The 22,118-nt window shown below is 40.1% G+C and overlaps 1 protein-coding gene across 5 annotated transcripts in view; it reads right to left on the bottom strand.

Annotated features, from left to right (window-relative positions):
* Positions 1-4,735: 4,735 nt before the first annotated feature.
* Positions 4,736-22,118, bottom strand: part of arhgef37 (Rho guanine nucleotide exchange factor (GEF) 37) — a 28,847-nt gene continuing 11,464 nt past the window's right edge. For all 5 annotated transcript variants that reach the window (XM_030396938.1, XM_030396937.1, XM_030396936.1 and 2 more), the window contains 9 exons: positions 21,874-22,004; positions 19,107-19,211; positions 17,302-17,415; positions 16,902-17,071; positions 16,662-16,809; positions 16,228-16,356; positions 14,274-14,469; positions 13,025-13,194; positions 4,736-9,134 (listed from right to left, as the gene is read on the bottom strand). In XM_030396938.1, the coding sequence (XP_030252798.1) occupies positions 8,919-9,134; positions 13,025-13,194; positions 14,274-14,469; positions 16,228-16,356; positions 16,662-16,809; positions 16,902-17,071; positions 17,302-17,415; positions 19,107-19,211; positions 21,874-22,004 (1,379 nt within the window). In that variant the 3' untranslated portion in view covers positions 4,736-8,918. The remainder of the gene's footprint in view (positions 9,135-13,024; positions 13,195-14,273; positions 14,470-16,227; positions 16,357-16,661; positions 16,810-16,901; positions 17,072-17,301; positions 17,416-19,106; positions 19,212-21,873; positions 22,005-22,118) is intronic.

Consider the following 22,118-nt stretch of genomic DNA (forward strand, 5'->3'; position numbering starts at 1 on the left):
ACAAAAGCATGTCTCTCAATATTATAGTGATGTTTAATCAACGCAAAATATCGTAGCTGTCAAAAACCCAGAGGAGTACTTCACTGACAAAGTGACACAGCCAGCTGAGTCAGAATGGCAACAGAGTGCTGTGTTGTTGTGTCTGAGGAACAAGAGTGAGCTGCTTCTGACTACATTTTGCTTTAGTTTTTCTTTCTTCCCTTTTTTCTTTTTTAGCATTTACATCCTTATTGATTTTGAGAGAATTTGTTATTTGCATGCTGATTTTTTTTTACCCACATCCTTCCTCCCAAGTAAAACCTTTTTTGTAAATACTACTTGACTGTCTTTCCCTGAGCCCACAAACAGACACCGCAAGCTGTAATCTATGACTGGAAACAGAAAAAAACAGAAACACAGACTGTTTCTTTAGACGTCAGACGTGCTGCAGTTCGTCTCTTCTCCTCTAAGAGGCGGTGTGACCTGAACATCTATTTTTAGCTCAGTCTCAGTTAGCGGACAAGCTATTTATAGCCTGAGATCTGTTCAGTTGCACTGCAGAGGCTCAGCCACACAAACATGCACACACACAGAAACATCAACACAGGCATGCACATCCTCACACATCGGAAAAGCATAAACATTCTGACACACACCAAGACCTATGCAGTCATTCAGAGGGCAGCGGATGCCTGAAGGTGTTCTGCATCAATCTGCTGCAAACAGAAAAAAAAATGGTTAGCTGATGTAAGCATTAATGAGGACTACACACACACACACACACACAAACACGAACACACGCACACCGCTGTTAAATCTGAACTCAAGTGCTTGAATGGACACATACGTGGTGTGAGGATGTTAGCAGGGAATTCACACCGGAAATGTTTGCAATTCACAGATATACACACTGAATCATACGATATTCATGCATGTATACGTCCATATGACTAATTTTAAACTAGCCCTCTAAGCATCCACACTCATGCCAGCACGCTCCCAGCATGGCTTGACGTGCTTCCACAGAAATACAGAGGCAGCGTTTGTTCACTAAGTGCCACTCTAAAAGCGCCTAAACCAGCTCTCCAGTTCACACTCCAGTGCCCGCTGAAGCCGGCTAATGCTCCCTGTGGAGACGCTCAGCACACGCGCACAGTCACACACACACACACACACACAAACACACACACACCCTTACTCATCTGCTCAGATTCCACAGGCAGCTCCAGCCTTAAACCCAACACACAAAATACACTCAGCAGACATGATGCTATGGCTGTGGTTAGCATGCCGCAGTGCAGGCTACACACAAGGAGATTACAGCCATTATAAAAACCACAAATACATTTGAGAGATCCAAAAATGAGTAGTAAGACATTGACCTATTGGATATATTTCATTGTGGCAAAAAGACATTGATCCAGACTGAAAATGAGAAAACCCAACTGACTTGTTCACCTCCACTGTTGAAGAAGAGCAACATTGAAAATTGGAGTTGGTAAGATTGGACAAACCTAAGTATCGTACTGAAAGAATTCTGAAGACTTCTCTCTCAAGGCCTTACTTCTATACCAACTACAACAATACAGACTGCCCAGACAGCTCTCGCTGGCCAATTAAGACATGAGTTAGCAGCTAGTAGCAGCTACGGCCCATAAGCTCCCTTAACAACAATGTGAAAGCCTGGCTTAGTGAACTGCTGAAGTCTGCGACTGCAGTGTCGGTGTAATGTGAGTGCAAAAGTTGTCCTTGCTAACTGTATCCATCTTCCTCATATCTCATTCTCATATAAAACACACACATTATCATTATGAACATGAACAACAAACATGGCATAGGTGGACAGACAGGTAGACTGTTTACGTTTTCATACAGTCCGTATGAAACCATTGGATGGGCGTATGAGAGGCCTGCTACAGTCACAGATACAGGATGTTTTCTTTTGTTTGTCAAAGCAGATGCTTCATTGAGTGATGACTGGGTGTCAGCCGCTCTTTCTAAGAAAAATATTGCCTTGCGGCTCAAAATTTTCATTTCAAAATGAGCTTCGTGCTGAGTCACTTCACTGCCAGTAAGATAACAAGATTGATATCAGTCTTATGTCTGTGTGTTAAGCATGGAGCCAGAGGCCATTAGCCTAGCGTAGCGTAAAGACTCGAGGTAGGAGGAAACAGCTAGCCTTAATCCCAATTAATGCTGCTACACAACCACCTGACCAATCGTGTTTTTGTGATGTAATTGCTTGGCAACTAGGTAAAAAGACTGGAAAAATATGCATGTATAGAAAAAGGCATGGTTACCATTGTGAAAGCACTTTCACCCAACCATGACCTTTTCCAAAACCCAACCAAGTAGTTGTGTTGCCTAAATCAAACCAAACTAGGACAGACAAATGAAAAAAGGGTCAACCAAGTTTAAAAAATGATCATTAGACAATATAGACACCATATAACAGGACATATCTCCATAAATGGCCATGTCAGATACATGTCAGTGTATTCACCAGTCCAAACCTCTTTCTGCTGTTGTCCAGACTCCTGAAAGTCATGTTATTTCCAAAAAGTCCACTGAAACCATGATATTCGTCATCTTGTGTTTTGTCTCTTTCATCACAAATCAATACTGGGAGTTATTTGTTTCCCCCTCCTCCATTTAGCATTTCTTTGTTTGTCGCTTCATCAATAACTCTAATGAAGTCCGCCTGAAAGTCAACAGAAATTATGCTAATAGGAGACAAACAACCCATCAGGGCACCTGTGGCCTGATGTCTGCAGTGAGAACAAAACAGGTAAAAGCAGACCGAACAGCATCCGACAGGCAGAGAAAAACACAAACTCGCTGTTTCGGTTTGGCTCGCGACAAAATACATAGTGTGTCTGGAATTTAATAAACACTGTCACATCATTTTTTTCCCCCCCCATTTTTACTTCTCTGGGAACTATTTGTTGCTGCTGAGCTGCTTTACATTCACACAGCAGGTGATCGCTTCAGTGAAGGCCACACTGAATTCACCCAAAAAAGAAACAAAGCTAAACACAGTGCAGAATATAAATGTGTGTGTGTGTGTGTGTGTGTGTATGTGTGTGTGTGTGTGTGTTGCTGCAGTGCTCTATTATGCATTTATTTTGCACTTGGCTGCACTGGAGGTGTACAAAGATGAAAGAGGCGCCTGTAAGCAGTTCAAACTCACACCTGCTGCTCTGGAAAAGGCAAAATGATTCAGAGAAAATGGGAGTTTAACTTTTGTTTTATTATACACTGTGGTGAAAAATGAGAACGAAGTCGAAGGGCGTTTTTCTTATTATTTTTTTTTGTCAATAACAGAGTTGAGGACAGGATGTGAACAACACTAGGCAACACGATATTTTAGATTAGTTGCAGATGATGTAGTGACAGCTGCTGTGCAATGAATCCAGCCCATCCAACAGGCCTGTTCGCACTGCAGAGCCTAAAACCTGTGAGGAGCTCTGTTTACTCTGTAAACATGTTCAGGCTGTAAGAATCTGACATAACTGCTGTCTGCAGAGAGTAAATCTCTCAGACGACACCACCGTCTGTGGGCTTCTGTGCTTCAATTAAAGAGCCACAGTGATAGTGGTTGAGGGAGAAAATAAACTCTTGTCGCTGGCTCCAGAGTCCTAGGTTTTCTCAACTAGGATCCAAACTAGCAACAGGCGAGGTGAAATCCTTAATAAGGCTAAAATGACTAACTTTGGAAGACTGGATATCTACTTGAGTTGAACTGTTAGTGTATCATATGAGGTTCAGATAAACTTTGTCATAATTCAGTCTACTTCTGCTATTCTGTGTGAATTATAATTCCAAACATTATTTTGCACCCGACAGAGCCAGACTGATATATTGTTTGATCAGTTTTGGTAAATATGTTGTCCAGAATGCGCTGAAAATGTTTTTCAGTTAATAATGCTGAAAAAGAGGCTTGAGTTATGAGTAATAATAAGTTTTTATAACAAAGTAAAGTACAAAGTAAAGTATCCTGCCTCCGCAACACAACTGTTTGATAACCACATTTATGGACTGCAAAAATGTATGTACATAGGCTGATATATCAGTATTGGCCCCATAAATTGAGTAACAGTTGGTCACTACATAGATGTGTTTCTTGAAATGCAGTTTGGACTAAGGTTTTCGCAATAACCTGTACATATGTATGGAGTACTTACCTTAAAGAAGAGGATCTCATTTAGCTAGAAACTGCAGATATGTTGGTCTCACCAAACTCCATTGACAAAAACAGTACTTTGTCCTAAATTTAGACTAAATTAAAACTGAACAGAAAGAAAATAAACTCACCAAAACCATCTGAGTTCGCCGTTCTGACAATTGTCACCTCTGGTTTGGTCAAAATAAACCCTTTTCTCCAGTGACCCAGACACCCAGCCTCTCTTTCACAGCCAACTTGGTCGTTTCATATCGAGCCATTAAAAAAAAAAAAAATGTTGTGACTGGCCCAACACAGACCAGGTAAGCTGGAAATCTGGCTGAACAGGAGTGGCACCAAAAGCATCTGTCAGAGCAAGTAAAACCTGAGCTCGCAGATTCATCTGGTTCCCAGGTTACATTTTTCATGTTTTACTTATATATTGGGTGTTTCTGGAACTGTCACAAGACAAATCATTAAAATATGTATTATTCAATCATATTCTAGATGATTAAACTGATTTTCGTTGGTGCAGGCTGTATTATCAATATTTTGGATATTGTTTTAGTGTGAAGTGACTTGAGGACACTCAACTCAGGTTTACCGTTTAGTTTTATTGAAGCCACACAGTCAGCTCACAGCTGCCCTGACAGGTACTACTGCTGCACTGCAGAAACTCCCATCTGCTGTGTGAATACATGTGTGAGAGGGAGTTCAACATCATAACTTTGGCAACACTTCAAAGACTACCTGACTCATCTCAGGTCATATTCCCCCGCGGCATCGAATAAGTTAAAAACAACAATATGACGAAACAGTAACAAAACAATAAGTTATAATCAAAAATGCTGTACAGACTGTAGAACCAGATCATCAGCAGGTTAAACATGTTACACGTCACGTTGGTTAACAGAAAATAAATGACAGGTAAACTGAACAATATGAACAGAATGTACAGGTCACTGTTCAGCTGCTGCTCTCAGGAAAGCACCAATACTGACACAGGTACACACACACACACACACACACACACACACACACATTTTCCAGTTGCAGTGAGACACAGGCTCCCTCATCAACCATCCTTTGTCCTCTACTCCCTCTAGTGTTGTGAGTTGAAAAATGACAGCCCTCTTTGGTAATAAAAGCGCGCGCACGCGCACACACACACACACACACACACGATTTCTGGAAGGTTATCAATGGACCTAGAAGGACAATGTTAATGTCCTAACTACTATACCGAGCTGAAATTTTGTCCTGATTTAGATGGAAAAATCCACCTTTAACTACACTACATGCTTGTAAATAATATACACATTATGTTCTCTAATAGTGTGTGGTGAAATAATGTTGTTTAGTTGCTACATATTACGGCTACATATTAATTTTTAAAAATTGTGGAAAATTTTTATTTTCACAGGGAATAAGAAAGTACTTTCAAAAACAAAATGGATTCAAATTGGAAGGAGCCAGTAGTAGCAGTAGCAGCTTCAAGCAGTTAATAATGGTAATTAAAATGAAGACTGAACAGCGGAACAGATCCAAAAATACAATATATTACACCATTACCATTAAACTAACATTTAAAGGCTGAACTCCTTTCAAACTGGCCTATGAAGAGGTGAAAGCAGATAAAATGTTGTCAGCCAGGGGGGATTTCCTTATTTTCCTCCTTCTTACTAACCTTGAGGACATCTGGTATTTTGGTATATTAGTAACATCACACACACACACACGCACGCACACACACTCTCTCTCTCTCTCTCTGTCCCTCCTGCTGCTCTGCTACGTCCTGACATTCAGATGGATGGGAACAGCTAAGCTCCAGCTGAGCAGCCTCCCTCCCCGTGCTTCACACCCACAGCAGCTGATACAGCACCAACCAGCGGAAAAACACTCACATTTTATGCAAAAACATTCTCGTCCACTTTCAGGAATGTCATGTGCAGCTGCTGTCAAGAAGGCGCCACCATCGTGGACATGTTATCTGAAAGATTTAATTGGTGCTGCCCTCTCAAAATAGTCAAATTTTCTTTGTTGTGAAGGTTTCAAATTCTACTGTATATGCGTAGATTGCTTACTACTTCATACCAATTGTGTCTACCTACACATATAATCTTCAATTAACAATAAAAAGGTCCAATCTTTGGGATTTAGTGCCATCTAGCTGTGAGATTACAGACTGCAACCAATGAAAGCCCCCTCATCTCACCCTCCCCCACGGTGGCTGCTAAAAACAGTGGCCTGTCCAATCTGGGCTACTATATTGCCACGCCACTTATTAAGATATAAGTCGTACTAATTTTGAACAGTTTGTGGGAAGAATAAACATGCAAGTCTAATCTCGACTTCTCCATCTGTTGTCTCTCCAAATTCTCTCATCTGTGTGTCCATCTTACCAACTCAAATCACCGTGCTGAGCTCAACAGACAGATTTGACGGGCTGAGTAGCATCACATGAGTGAATTACAATGCATTGTAATTGGTGGGTGAGTTGCTGCTGGGTTGCTAGTGCTGTAAATGTCAGAAAGCGTGAGCCAGTAGAAATAGAAACACTCAAACAAATGTAATAATCCTCAATAAAATAAATCAGCTACAGGTCAGGGTCTGGAAAGAAAGACTGACAAACAGTCAGACATATAAACACCTGGCAATCACAGATGCTGTCATGGCTGGTAAATATTCTGTTCCATTTCTGCCTCTAAATCTCCCGAAACCCCAAACACTGGATCTTTAAATATCTTTTAACCTCGTCAAGACATGAATGGGGCTTGTTCTACTCCAAGGAAATGTTCTTGATTGTAAGGGGCGGGGCTTAATTGCCAAAAATGTACAGTTTGTGCTGTTTTGGTTAGGCTTTTTGTCTTGCTGACTAACACGGACATGTTGAGATATGAAGCGCTTTTTATTGCGTTAGCGATAGTTTAATATCTGGACATCAATCGATGACTGTTGTTCTGTTCAACATCTAGATCTCCCATTATATTGTACATATTATCAATAATGGACAAAGATGAGAGATGAAGACTTGACTCCAGGATCAGGAACGAGACCTATGTGTCATATACAGAGGTGGACCCACTGAGACCATGGTGCAGAATGCTTCCTCTTGTCGTTCAGGTCTGTACACCTGTAGCAAACTTTCGGTAAACTGGCAATAACAATTAAATTCTGCCGTTGCTAAATGTTTTGTCACAGTCGAGCCGACTTGACGAGTTGCCACAGGAAGACGTGGCCTGCACTGATTGAACAGTATCCATGGCAACCAGCATCATCAAGGTGGCTATGAATACAGAAGTAGGCCGCTTCAGTCACATCTGTAATGTTTTATATCCAAGATTAAAACCTTTTCAAGCCCAAAACCTGAAGGAGCAATTTAGTCGTCACTGTAATAGTAGCTGAGTGAACGAAAGCACAACAGCAACACATTGCCTTTGCACACGCAGGGAGAGAGGAGTGAATTTAAATCAGCTTACGGTTAGAGAAGGAGAAGGAGGGAGGCTGAGAGAAAAGACACATCCACACTAACAGGATAACTCTGCTGAGTCTCCTGCTCGCCTGCTGATCTTCACATTTCCCCTCCAACTCTTTCAGTTTGTCTCCCTGTTCCTTCCTCTGTCTTTACATCTCCTCCTCCTCCTCCTCTCCCTTTCTCCTCTCGGTTTCTCTCCTACTCGGCCCTGGAGACATTTAACATTTACATCACATTACACAGTCTGGGTTGATGAGAGTGCTGTGTACCTGTCAGTCTCGATACAGTACTGCTCCTGCCTCCAGGTGAGGAGGAGGAGACTCAACACACGTACACTCTCACACGGACACACACATTCACCTGTCAGCTCAATTTCATATCAAACAGAGGCACACGCGCACACACACCAACTCGTGCTCTCTGTGTGTTGCAGTTTAACTCACTAACACATGAACACTGTAATTAGAACATACAGTCAATGGTTTTAAATTCAAGTGTCCTTGTATTTATACATGTCTGTTAACCCCAATACACCTCTAATACTATTCCTCATCTACTTCATCTCTGGGGCTTTGTAGCAATGGTAATAAAAAATTGCTGTGCAACATAAATGATCATCCTTCAGCTTATAAATACAACGTTAAATTCCTTCTTATTAAGCATCTGCTCTGCCATAGTGTTCTTGAGCAAGACACCACACCTATTTTTTCCAGTGTGTCACATAGATTAACTCCAGTTAGGCCAGGCCCACAGTAAAAAAAAAAAAGAAAATAAGGTAATTCTCGACCACCATCTTTTTCAGATGTCAGTGTTTTTAAAATATCTATCTGTGTGTTGGCACTATCTGGCTTTGAGAACAATTTTGGAAAGATACATTCTTAGTGTGGACCAAAAAAGGCATTTTCAAATATGTCTGCGTGAGTGCAGAAATGGCCTACAAATGAAGGCCAATAGGCCCTTACCTAAAAAAGGTAACAATCGTTATCCAATCAGGGTCTAAGCATAGAGGGCGCTGTATGCTGTAATGATTGTTGATGCATTATTTGTGATTTTGGACTTTTCTGGTTTGCTTTTTAAAATTCAGGCTGTAAAACTGAAAAAGTAGAGAACATAACTTGGCTCACATTGTGGCTGTCAAACCGTCTTAATTATGTTTTAAAAAACTTCACTTTGTAATACATGCTACAAGAAGGTGCCTCTCCATTTCAAAAATACTGCTGTAAGCCTAAAACCACTGTGGTACTGTACATGCTGATACTTTAGAATCTGCAGTTTTTTCTCTCCTTCATTTCGTCGTTCCCTTCAGTAGGGCTGGTGAGTTCCAGCTGGTCCAGTCCCAACAGGCATGATTGCGAGGTAGTTGGAGGGCACGTAGCCTCTCTGCCCACCTCTCGCCTCCACCAGACTCCATTCAGGATTCCCTCGTTTGTCGTGGGGCTCCAGGACACGGACTGGCTCGCCAGTTCGAACAGATACTTCATGGTTTCCTCTTGCTGTGAAGTCATAGGCCGCAAACACCTGGAAGACAGAATGCTGAGTCATAAACAAGACTAGAAGTCAGCCATGCAAGGTAGTCTGAGAAGATTTAATGCTAATTCCATAGCAGAGAACAAACTGATGTGATAAGAGGAAAATGTAGATACAAATTATTTTCTAACATCATTCGTAGAAGTAAAATTGTCGAAAAGGTAAAGTGTGGTAAGAGGCATCAAAGGAAAGGTTATGCTGTTACATAACTCTACAGGGTTTATCCTCTCTAAAGTGGCCATTTTACATTTTAAGACATCTCAGTTGTCTTTTGACATTTACTGAAATTTACTGTAGTTTGTCCACCTCAGTCTGCTAATGCCACATCACATTTCACTGCCTGTGTGTGGGAAAGTTAGATTGCTGTGAAGAAATTATTTGGTGAGTGACACACTAAGTGTAGCAAAATACAAACTTTGTTAAACACAGATGGTAATTATCATCAACAGAGAGGGTTGCACAAAGTACAAAGCAAAACCTCTCATTTTTAGCCGGTAGGAAACATTTCATTCACTTTCACCATTTAATTTGACAAATGTTGCCAGCAGCATGTCACATCAGCTGTCACTTATTAATGTTAATTCAGTTCAGCTAATTGAGTAACCTGACAAATTAAATTTAAACTTTAACATTTAATTTGTCAGTTATCTGCTCAAATTGCTCCCTGCAGCTGGGACCTGAACACTGCCAAAGACCTTTGGTGAGGGAAGAACTTCCACTCTATTACACCACTCTAGAATCAGAGTGGACTCAGTGTGTCTTTTTTGAAAACTACTCCTCAAGCTGATTGCATGTGTCAGTCACATTCTCTAGTTGTATCTTTCATTTATCATATGAAATCACAAGGTTTATTAACTATGTTTAACCACACCTCTCTTTTTCAGGAGCAGGCACAGCCAGGACGGCAACGACCAGAGTCACTACACTGAGCTTCACATACAGCTCTTCAGAAACCTGTGGGTGATGTTACTAAGACTAGGTCCATGTTTTATACAGTCCATGGCAGATACCAAGTACTGATGGACTCCGATTGGGATTGGGACCAAACAACTTGACCAGGACATTGCTAAAAAATGACACAAGTATCACAACACATAGAGCAAACTAACATAATGCATGCATATAGGTACAAATGCGAACACACACAGGCTCACAGACACTAACACAACTACAGATCATTGTAATATTCCCTGAAAAGGTTAAGCCCACTAGTTATGTCTTGACAAATCCCATCTCATCACCACACACACACACACACACACACACACATACACACATGCAGACAGAATGAAGGCTTTCTAATGAGCCCGGTGTTGGTATGACAGAGTGCCCCAGCAGTGCTAATAGCCGAGTTTAGCCGGCTGCTCGGTGTCATTAACAAACCCTTCACCTCAGCTCACCTCTCAGCTACGACATTAGCGCTGCCCTGACAGCCTACACCAATTAGCATTTAATTAGCATTTTGCCGGGCAGAGACATGGAGGAGAAAAAAAAAGAAGTGACCATGGCTATCCGCTGCAGAGTGATTCATGTTGCAGGAGCTGAGAGAATATAAGGTGCAGCAGTCTCTGCTGGAAATGACAGAGTTGAGGAGGGTGGTGTAGCCAAACGGCGCCTCAGTGTGTTTGAATATTGTCATGACAACATGGTGGGGCCACAAATGTGAGAGACAGAGAAGTCTACAGGAGCCAGACATTTAATGTTTATTAATGTGAGGAATTGATAGATCTACATTTGATGTAGACACAAAGTGTAAGTGCAGCCACTGTGCGTGCGTGTATATATATATATATATATATATATACATATACATACATACATACATACATATATACATATATATATATATATATATATATATATATATATATATATATATATATATATATATATATATATATATATATATATATATATATATATATATATATATATATGTATATAATATATATATATGTATATTATATATATATATATTATATATATATTATATATATATATATATATGTATATATATATATATATATATATATATATATATATATATATATATATATATATATATATATATATATATATATATATATATATATATATATATATACATATATATCAGAGTGAAATGTGTTTAACGCTATAAAAACAGTCTTTGTTTTAAAAAGCCCCTCTTCACATCATGACAAGATATTTTCATGTTACTATGGCACTATTTTTATTTATTTAATACTAGGTATGTACCCAATAATGTTAAGAAAAAGCCCTCCTGGATATAACATATCACTTCATCTTGTTATATTATAAAACCTGTTACAAAATCACAAAAATGTTAAATAAAAATGTCTTATCTTAACTGTTATAACATAGGCTGTTATGTTATTAAAATGATGATAAGATCCAATCAGTGCCTAAAACAAACAATGTAGTAACCTGCATGCAGAGGCTGAAACCACCCTCGGATAACCCTGCACTGAGATGACAGTATTTAAAAAGTACAAATATTCTGGATTCTACATGGTCAACTTCCGATTCTACTATAATTACAAGAGATGACACTGTAGACTCATAGCTTCTGCTGCATTGAATCAGAAGCTATAAACAAAAATCGTATATATCCTACTGAGAATTTTTTTGTCTTTGTCTCGAATGCTGTCTAATGCTGTCTGTCACAGAGAAAGTCACAGCAAAGATGAATGTGCCATATCGATGAATTCTACTACACTGTCATGTATCTATAGTTTGACAGTGATACATGGTCCCCATTTTCCTCAGACACTGACAAAAGAACATTCTAGTTTTTCAAAAGACACGTTTCCTGTAGTGGAAAACAGCAGCTTAGTGTGGATGAAAGAACACTCATTGTTTTATCTTCAGTAGTGAGGACAGGGCTGAGGGTGTGTATATTTTGTATATGAGCAGACTCAGGGTCATGGGGAGGAGGGCACATGAAAACCTGTCTCTATAAGGTCACTGGAGCAATCACTCACTTTAACAGGCAGTGAGGAGTCATAACACGCGCGCACACACACACACACACACACACGCACACCTGGCAACTAATGCAATCCTGCTTTCTCATCCACTCACCTAAATCTCTCTTTCTCACATGTACACATCCACATGAACCATCGCAAATTTACAAGCCATGACACTCCCCTCTCACACTCACATGTGTTGCAAATGTAAATCAATCTCACAACACACACACACACTCAGACACAGACACAGGAACACGCTCTATCTCAGCCTGCAGTCCTGCCTCACATAAATTAACTCCCTTCTCACCATAACCCACTTACAAGGTTAAACAGCTAATTATGGACCTTTCCATTAATAACATGCAAGCGCAAGTACAAAAATCTATCACACACACGCACACACACATGCACTCTTTCCCATGCTCCATTATGCCCTTTTACAGATATGGATACACAAATAATTAAACCTAAACATGGCTGGATAAGCACAGATTCTCTCTCTGTCATATACAAACATGCTCACACACACACACACACGCACACACACACACACACACACACACACACACACACACACACACACAGGTGTCTGATATTAGATCATTTAAACTCAGAGCAGCAAGTGGAGATGTCACTTCACATACCTTGCAATATAACCAACACGAGCGAGGCCCTTTTAAACTAATTTATTTCACATAAGATTTGTGTGATCATTTGAACTCTGTATCTCAAAGCATTGAGGCATGGATTGAGACAGTTTGAAAAGAATCACTCTCTACAGCTTTAATATGCAAATGTAGGCAGGAAGTTGCTCCAGCATCTACCCTAATCCTCTAAACATTAGAGGGATTATGTGTAATGAGTGAGAAGTTTGTTTCACATAAATAAAGTGAATCAATCAATCACCTGGAAGCATGGTTGGCTCATGACGGTCAGTGGTCGGCCCTCTGGGGTGTAGGAGTGTCTTCTGATTCCTGCCCCGCCCACAGGCAGGGTCAGGTGTGGCGAAGGGGGCGGGTCCTCTGTTGGCTGGTGATAGCGAAGCAGCTTCGAGGAGGGAACATAACCTCTTCTGCCTGCGTGCAACAATCACAGATAAAGGAGGTGTTGTTCCTTTGAAAGCTGTAAAATGTTACCATGTGAATATCTGTCAGAGCTGAAAAATGCATTTCATTGGAGGAGACTTCCAACTTAGATGCAAGCTTGTACCCACAGTGTAACTGCCTTGAGTTACACTAGTTTTTGGTGGTTGCAGTAACAAAAACACCCAAAAGATGGGGCCAATGAGTTGTATTTAAGTAAAACTGCTTTGGCATAAAAGTAATTTCTACAGCTCCAAGTGCTGTATTATAGGCGACTGGACATCTTTCAGTTTCTTGAAGATGTATCAACTCTCATCCAAAAGGCTTCTTGTCTACAACATTACTTATCCCCGACCTACAATGCAGCACTGAGTTCTCTCCCCAGACAGCTTAACAACCATTCACACATGGGCTCACCTAGCCCTAACAACCCACATGAAGGCCGGTTAAATCAATGACCCACAAGTGGCCGTAACAACACTGAAACTCAGAGCTCAAACGTGTCCTTATTTACAGAATTATCATGACCTGGATAACTGAGAATCTTCATCAACAAAATATATTCTATAGCAATACCTGAAGCTTCTATCATCCCTGGGTTTCTACATGCTACACATATCATATAACCTCACTTTAGTAAATGTTTTTTAATCTCCACATCTGTTAATATAGACAGTAACCGCTTCTTAATTCATATCTCAAATCTCCACTTGTTAATGCCAGCACCAGCCACGATCACAAATGATGCTCTCATAAATATGTCTGCAGGTTTCAGGTTCACTTTACTTTCATTTTAAACAAAAATTAAGACTAAGACTAACAGTTACATTTCAATTACATTTAAATTTCAGAGACAAATTAATAATTGGAACAAGAACTCTGAAGTTAACATGGGCAGAAAAAGTCAGCATGAATGAACACACAAGAGATCCAGTTAATTAACTTTATCAAAGACATAAAAATAATGTACAGCCAAAACGGTCTTAGTGAAATTAGCAACAAAGACTGAGACAAAAGATTTGATCTTTTTTATGAATGCTTCTTGTTGATAGTAGGAGGATGTTAGTTCTTACCTCCTGCATCGACCAGCCATCTTCGCTTGTCTCCCCGGCTGTCTGCCTCACTGATAATAGCCACCAGCTCCCCTTTGGCCAGATTCAGGTCCAGGTCCCGGCTGCCCACCACCGTCCCCATCACCTGGTAGATCTTTCCAGAACCGTGCTTATCTGTTAGCTGCTTCAGACGGCGCTGAGAGGATGGACTCAAGGGCTGACAGAAAAATCATACAAGGCAGAAGAGAGTGTAGAGTTAAATTGACAGAAATTAAATATCAATTAGATGTGAAAAGGTAAAAAGGACAGTTTGGTTGCTGACTGACATACACAAACTTATATTTATACTGAACTTATACAAACTTTACTTTACTTTACTGATGAACATGTGTGCTCACTTTCTTGTAACATCCCAAACTGGGTTAAATAAGTTTCGAAGTAGAAAATATAAAATCTTTAGTTTAAGCTTCTGACTGCATATTCAATTTTTAATTCTGCAGATTTACAAATAAGATAAGAGGCAATCCTGCTGTTGAACAATGAGAATCCACTCATTTGAGGAAGAAGCTTTAAAAATACTTGAAAACATAATCCAGAGTCATGAATCACATCAAACCTTGTCCAGCCTGCAATGAAAAATCACAGTCCTACTCGGAATGACAGCTACGCAGAAAAATGTTACATTTCCTGTCACTGAATATGTGAACAAACCAGGAAGTAACAGAACCCGAAGCACATGCCGAGTGTTTTTATCTATTACTGATTTGTAGTTACTCATGAATGGTGTAAATCTGAACATATGATGACAGTATGAGCACAGTACAAAATGATTACCTGTCATAAACTGTCCAATCTGCTCTTTCGGTAGGTTACTAAAGCAGGTTTCCTGGTAGGTTAAACGAATGTGACTTCAAGATATCTGACAGGTAGTTGAACTGGATAATGTAATAGCTGCTGAGATTTTTTAGACCAAAGAGCCTCACTTGATTAGGATAGCCTATATTTTGCGTCGATTTAAAAAGGAATTCAATGCTTATATTTTCATTTAAAGGACTAAGAAAGCTTTCTTTCTGCAGAAACGTATGAAAAGTAAGAATATAATAGCAGCTTTTTCCAATTTGATGTAAAACAGGGATGAACATGTGTAGCATGTAACCATAAAATACTAATATCTTGTGATTAATGTAGAAGTGAACTTTAGATTCTTTTATGATATCTAATGCCTGGTATTCTGGTTATACTGTGGTTGGACTGGTAGGCCAAAAAAACTATGGACTGTGAAGTAAACACAAAGAGCTTCCAAAAGAGAGAACATAATTTTGTACAACCTCTGCATTCTCAAGAACTGACACCTGTGGCACATGGTCGTGATGCTGGGGTGATGATTAACGCTACATTGCTCTGAAGTTAACATTACTATACTGACGGACATTACCAGCTGCATCTACATTCACTGGTCATTTGAATCCAAGATTCAATACTTCATAGAGCCGTTTTTTTAAGGTGGTGGTTGTCACAAACAGCATCAGACAGTTTGTAAGCAGTTGTTAAAAATGTTAAACATCCCTCAACACAGTGTTTTATTACTAGTAACTGTCATAAAGGACATTAGTGTCTCCTGGCACATTCTGTCCTGCACCTTTCACAACATCTTCATATAGCAGGACATGTAGTGTTGTGTAAATGTTTGGTACTGAGCGTGTCAGTGCCAGTTAAGCAGCTCAAATTTTTTGTGCACCTGTTTTAAAACAAGAAAGTGTGACAGAGGTCAGGTGTCAAGTGACTTTTTGTTGTGTTGACTGTGTTGTTTTCATGATATTGTTAATTTATGGCCTGTTGATTACCGTGCCTGTCTGTTAACATGTGACAGATCTTTGACTTACAAAACTTGAACTTGATTAAATAAATTATGTATAAGACACATACCAACAAAACAGCAATGCAACAAAACTATTTCAGCTCCGTTTGTACCAACCTGGACGACAGGAGCATTAAGTGTGTCCTCTACACTACGACACAAAGTTTCTATCCTCCTCGCACCTTCCAACACTGCAGACTCGGCCCACCCCCAGAATGCACTTGGGTCAAGAGAGCTGTGAGGGAGCTAGAAGAAGAACAAAACATAGAGACACAGAGAGAAAGAAACAAAATAAGTACAACAATTGAATTAAACCTTTGAAACAGAGTTGTTTGTATATCCTGTTATCTACCACATTTTTAAAAACTTATTTGGAAAATTGATTTGGTGCAAGTTATTCGTTCTCCCCCTCACCGCATGACTAAACATCCTGCTAATTTCTCCAGAAATCCCAGCACCATCTTAAAGAACTGGCCAAAATGCTTATCTATTTTCTACTTTATCCTGTCACCAGTGCAGAGGCTTGAGTGGATAACACATCATGAGATTACCTGTTGTGCAAAGCTCTGGAAAAGTTGCTCCATGTCTGAGGCGAGGTCTTTATGCAGACAGCTGAACGTTCCCAACATGCTCCAAATCATCTGCAGAGCCAAACCGTTAAACTGAGGAAGCTCGTTGAGGAGCAACGTGTTCATCGTCCTGTGAAGAGAGGACAAGTCAGCAATAACCAATCAAATTGAATTTATATGAATGCAAAAATTTTAAACAGATCCCGCTCTCTCCCTCTCTACCTGTATGTGTTGGCCACATCCTGCTCCTCATAGCTCAGACTTGATTTTTCACAAATCAATTCATAATCGAGCAGCTTGTCCAGCCTTTTCCTGATCAGGTTCCTCGGGCCCACAAGGAGGTCACGGAGCGCACACAGTGGTTTGTGGATTAACGTCCTCATCCTCTTCTCCTATACAGAAGCAGAGATGATGCTTATTGTGAGACAAGTAACTGTTAATGCATCAATCATTTCAGACTGGCAGGGCCGAGTCTTCACAAGTGAGTTCACTTCAATACTCTAGTAGGCTTTGGTTTCAGTACTTTTTTTCTTCGGTGCAATTACTGTGGTATTGCAATTTTAACTGAGGTAAAGAGCCGAAATACTACTGGTATCTGAATGAGAAGGTTGGGTAGACTCACAAATGTAGGAAGAATCCACTGTCTGAGAGCGGTAGTAATCTCCTTGTAGCAAATAGGTGCCTTTTCTCCATCCATATCCAAGTCAAACTCCTCCGTTTTGCAGGCCAGGAAGCCCTGCAGACCAACACAGAAAAAGGAGCTGTCAAACCCTGCACAGGGGTGTGACTTCCGTTGATTGATTTTGGGAGTACTGAATGACCGAGGCTGTTAAGAGACCTTGCTTTGTGAATATAAAAAAGAACAGTCAGTTTTCCCAGCAAAAAACATATTCTCTGGCCTGGTAAAAATACATTGCAGTTATATTAGGAGGAAACTATGAAAAAAAAGGAGGATACAGTGCTGATCCTGGTTGGTTGGTTTGGGAAAAGAAAGAGGAAAAACTGCTTCAACAGATGATAATTTTAGAGTGGAAACACACAGAAACTCATGTGTTTGACCTCAGGGAATTTAGGAGCCTCTGAGTTTACACAGCGTGACTCAAACGTCTTCAAGTATAAATATCCAGTTCTGTTCCACTTCTCCACAAGAGACCAGAAGTAACCAATTACAGTCTGGGCTAGCCTAATCTGAACGGGGATATACAATCTCTTCATCCTTCAATTGAGACCAGCAGGTGCCCTTAAGCAAGGCACTAAACCCACTGACTTGGTGCTTGCTTAAAGTGAATATGTGTAATTGAGTAAACACAATGCTGAAAAAGAAGTGTGGAAAATGAATTCTCATGGAGCCCCAAAGTGTCCAAAGAGGGATTTTCCCCTTATTGGAAGTTGACGCATATTTCAGTTTACTTTTTAATCTATTTCGCTCAATGACTCAAACTGAAGATAAGTGATGCTCATATCAGCATATACACATTTTTTGTTTTGACTGCAAAAGGTTTTGAAATTGAGGTAAAGTGTATGTCAGCATAGAAAACAAGACAAGACCATCAAAAACAGTAAGTAGATCAGGAGAAGCACTAGTACACAGACATGATGGCATCTTTCATAGTTAATTTATGTCTTTTCAAAACATCTCTGTGGTCACATGCTGCTATTACATACAAGTCACCTCCTAGAATAGATACAAACATTCAAGTGAGATCTGAGCTGCAGTTTCTGGACATGATGATATAGAGGTGTGGAAATTCTCGATGATAAAGATGCATCGCAATGCAGATGTGGAAGATACTGCACTGATGCAGAGACAGAGGATAATCGAGAGCCTGCACCTTATGTTGATTGTTCAGCCTCAGCTGGACAATAAAGTTACGTTGCTCTCATGCTTTGAATTGTGGGCGGACATTAGGCTAAGGTAACTTATAAGGAGGGATGTCTCAGATGGGTAAAGTCTGATTATTGGAAGGACTTTCTGAATCAAAGGGCAATCTAAATGATGAAGAAGCAGCAGTGCAGTTATACAGATTATTGGAGGATGCCATACACTGAAATCCATCGAGATGCATCGAGAATCGTTTTGCATTAGAATCACTGACAACTGAATTGTTATCGAATTGCATGGCAAAGCCAGTAAAGATTCACACCTAGTGTGATACTGTTGTCTGCAGTGTGAATGTAAATAAAGAAACCCATATTTACACTCAGACTTTCTTGATTACAGTGAACAGCTACAATGGAGCCACCTCCTGTTTGGTGTCTCGAACCGAGGCAAATAACATCCTGACACATAAGAGGATATTTATTGTTCCATAATTAAACCATGAAAAATAGAAATTAAGATATTGGGTGTTACACATTATAAGCAAAGTGTTATAAAAAGAGCTTCATAAAATTATCACTCAGTTAGCATAATGTAGTATAACATACCTGTAGGTGGTGCAGGTACATCTCCACATTCTCTAGGAGCTCCAGGATCCCATGCTCCAAAACATAAAAGAAACCTTCCAGGGCGTCAAACTCCTCATCCACCAGCTAAAACACGTGGGGAGACATATATATTGACACTTCATTATTCATTTATCAAAAGAAGGCATGGAGCTCTGATCCATTTCAAGTAGAAAATCATATTTTAAAATGTTTTTTTGTTTATTACAGTACATTCGGGGCGGTATGGCTCTGACTTGTCATGTGATGTTTCATTTGAAGCATATTTTGTATTCATTCACATGTCTCAAAAAATGTTCAGCTCAAGGCCTAAATTAACTATATATAATAATGTGAGTAGAAAACATTTTCTGTAAGTGTTTTATCAAATTTGGTTATAGAATGTCAGCTTCCTTCCCCAGCTGCTGGATCAGCACTTGTGAATTGATGCTATACATGGTTAAACATCCTACAATTTGAATAATCAGTTTAATATACTTGTATCAGATCTCAGATCCCCGCAGAACACTGTTAACCACATGCAGCAATTCAATTCATCTTGTCAACGTGATTCCTAGACGCATTACCAATTCTTACTCTCTGTCCTCAGTCCTACGACATTAATCATTAATTTTCTGTAAAACACACATGGGAAATGTACCAGTAGTCCATTCTGTCCTCTAAGGAAGTGGTTGCACTTGTTTCGAATCACCAAGTTATAGCAAACAGCTTTACATGATAGGTGAAAGCACAGAAATGTAGGTTTTGCAGAGCTTTGAAGTCTGATTTCTTCATATTCTATACGCTATGCAGCTGTGACCTACATACTATATGAGAGATGTAAAAGGATCAAAAGGCAAATGTAATCCAGTCAGAAGCTACTAGAAATAAAGCAACAGGAGACATGTGAGGATGAGGTGAACTCTTTGATCAGACCTTAAAAAAATCCTCATTGGATTGACAACTGTAACCATTGCAAGGCGCAAAGTAGCAGGCCAGAGCAAACAGCAGGTTCAATATACGGTCATATCATGCTTGTTTAATCACAGTTTTGATTAATTATTAACTACTGCATTGCTGCTGGAGGGAGATCGTGACCTTGAAATTTATTGCCTTGAAACGTTACCTTGAGATTAGGGCTGCACAAAAAATCGTAAAAAAATCGCGATCTCGATTCACACATACACGTGATCTTATTTCTACACATAGCGATTCTGGAGCACAAACAAATGCTCCTATTTTCCTCCCGGATTTTTTAAGTGCCCCCCAACGCAGCACTGCCGCTGCCTCCGCCCTCAACCTGTGGTAAAGCGTCTTTACAACACGTGATTCAGTGGAGGAAGCCCACCTGCAGTTGAGTGTTTGGAAGGAGGGAGTGAGAAGCCGTTTTTAGACGGGGCAGCAAGCCGCCAATCTGCCCGTCCTTTTGGGCAACTAGGTCCACGGTTTTAGGCAGAGGGCGGCAAATTGGGGGTCTGTTTAGGTCCGCCGATTTGCCGCCTCAGAGGGTACTCTTATTTCCACCTCGCCTGCTAGTTGAGCAACTGGACAGCCGCTGAGATCCGGGAGATGCTAGCTTCCCCTGGATCTCTAGCGGTTTCGTTGTGTTAGCTTGTTGTTGTAGCGCAAGCTAGAAACGGTCGCTACTTTCAAAGTAAAAGCCCCCCGCTAAGAACCCAGTTCTAAACTACAATGGGGTGCAATGTAAAGCTCTTATTTTGAAGACAAATTTGTTGTCAACTGTTCCCAGCCCAACTTCGGGCTTCATGTCACGTCGCATGTTTGCTCGATGAATATTACGCCTCCGTTTTAGAAAGCCGATCAAAGCAGCTATCACATATCACCTAGCCAAAGATACGGCCCCAATAAACACTGTACAACATGAGGGATTGAAGGATTCCCTCTCATCTTGGAGACAAATTATTATTTTTTTTCTTTTGTAAAAATAATTTCTCATCCAATGATAGAACTTGAACAAAAAAACCCAAAAACATTGCTTTATGCCTCTGCCATACTACAATGTTTTCTTTTACTCATCAGTGCAATAAACATTTTGTGAAAAAAATCGTGCCAGAGAATCGTGATCTCAATTCTAAGCAAAAAAATCGTGATTCACATTTTTTCCAGAATCGTGCAGCCCTACTTGAGATATAAGCATCCTCTCTTCAACATAGTTTACATGTTGCCTCTTAAATTGTTATGAGTTAAGTTCTCCTTTCTAATGTCTTATTCAACCAAGGGAAGGTCATTTGCCAGGTCCAGTTATACCATTTTACACCAAATTTTAGGCATAAATGCAGGTAAACCAATCAAAAAATGGGTGATGGAATGCTTTCCCACTGTCAGTCGATGAGTTTGCCTTTCTGTTTTTTTGGGTGTGTGACATTCATCGTCACCAACTCGCTGGAAAAAGTATACAGTGCTAATAGAATACAGCCAGTGACAAAGTTAAAGTTTAGTCAGTCCCTCTTTCAAATCTAATGCCAAATGAATGATGTTTGAGCGCTGCTTGAACGGAAAGGAATGGAAAAGTTTTGATGTGCCAACATCCTGAACTCCAACGCACATCACAGCATCACGCTATAAAAGTGGCAAAAATTAGCATGCCCACCCAGGTGTCATGTTTCCACCACACGATCAGAGCTAGAGTCAATGAATAAATCTTGTTTGTACCCTTTCCCACTGAAGGCAGAAGCCAGATGTAGGTGGTTTATTTCTCGAGTATGAAAGGGGTTGTATTAAAACGAGTGCCATTGAGCTTCTTTCCTACCTTAGTTGCTATTCCAGTCTCGTGTTTGATGTGCTGGCTGAGCCTTGCAGTCTTCTTTGCGATGCTGTGGGAGTTGAGTCGGTTGATCTTGTCCTTAATGGTTAGGGTTTCTGTCTTCTTGTATTTGTCAGCTACAATCACAGAATGAGGGGCAGTTAATAAAGTTCTTGTAACTTTTGCCATACAAAAGGAATTGAATCTCTGATTATGGGAGTAATCAGATCTGAAAGGACCCTGTCCTAAAG

The sequence above is a fragment of the Sparus aurata genome, chromosome 18 (genome assembly GCF_900880675.1).
Source record: "Sparus aurata chromosome 18, fSpaAur1.1, whole genome shotgun sequence".
Taxonomy (NCBI): Eukaryota; Metazoa; Chordata; class Actinopteri; order Spariformes; family Sparidae; genus Sparus; species Sparus aurata.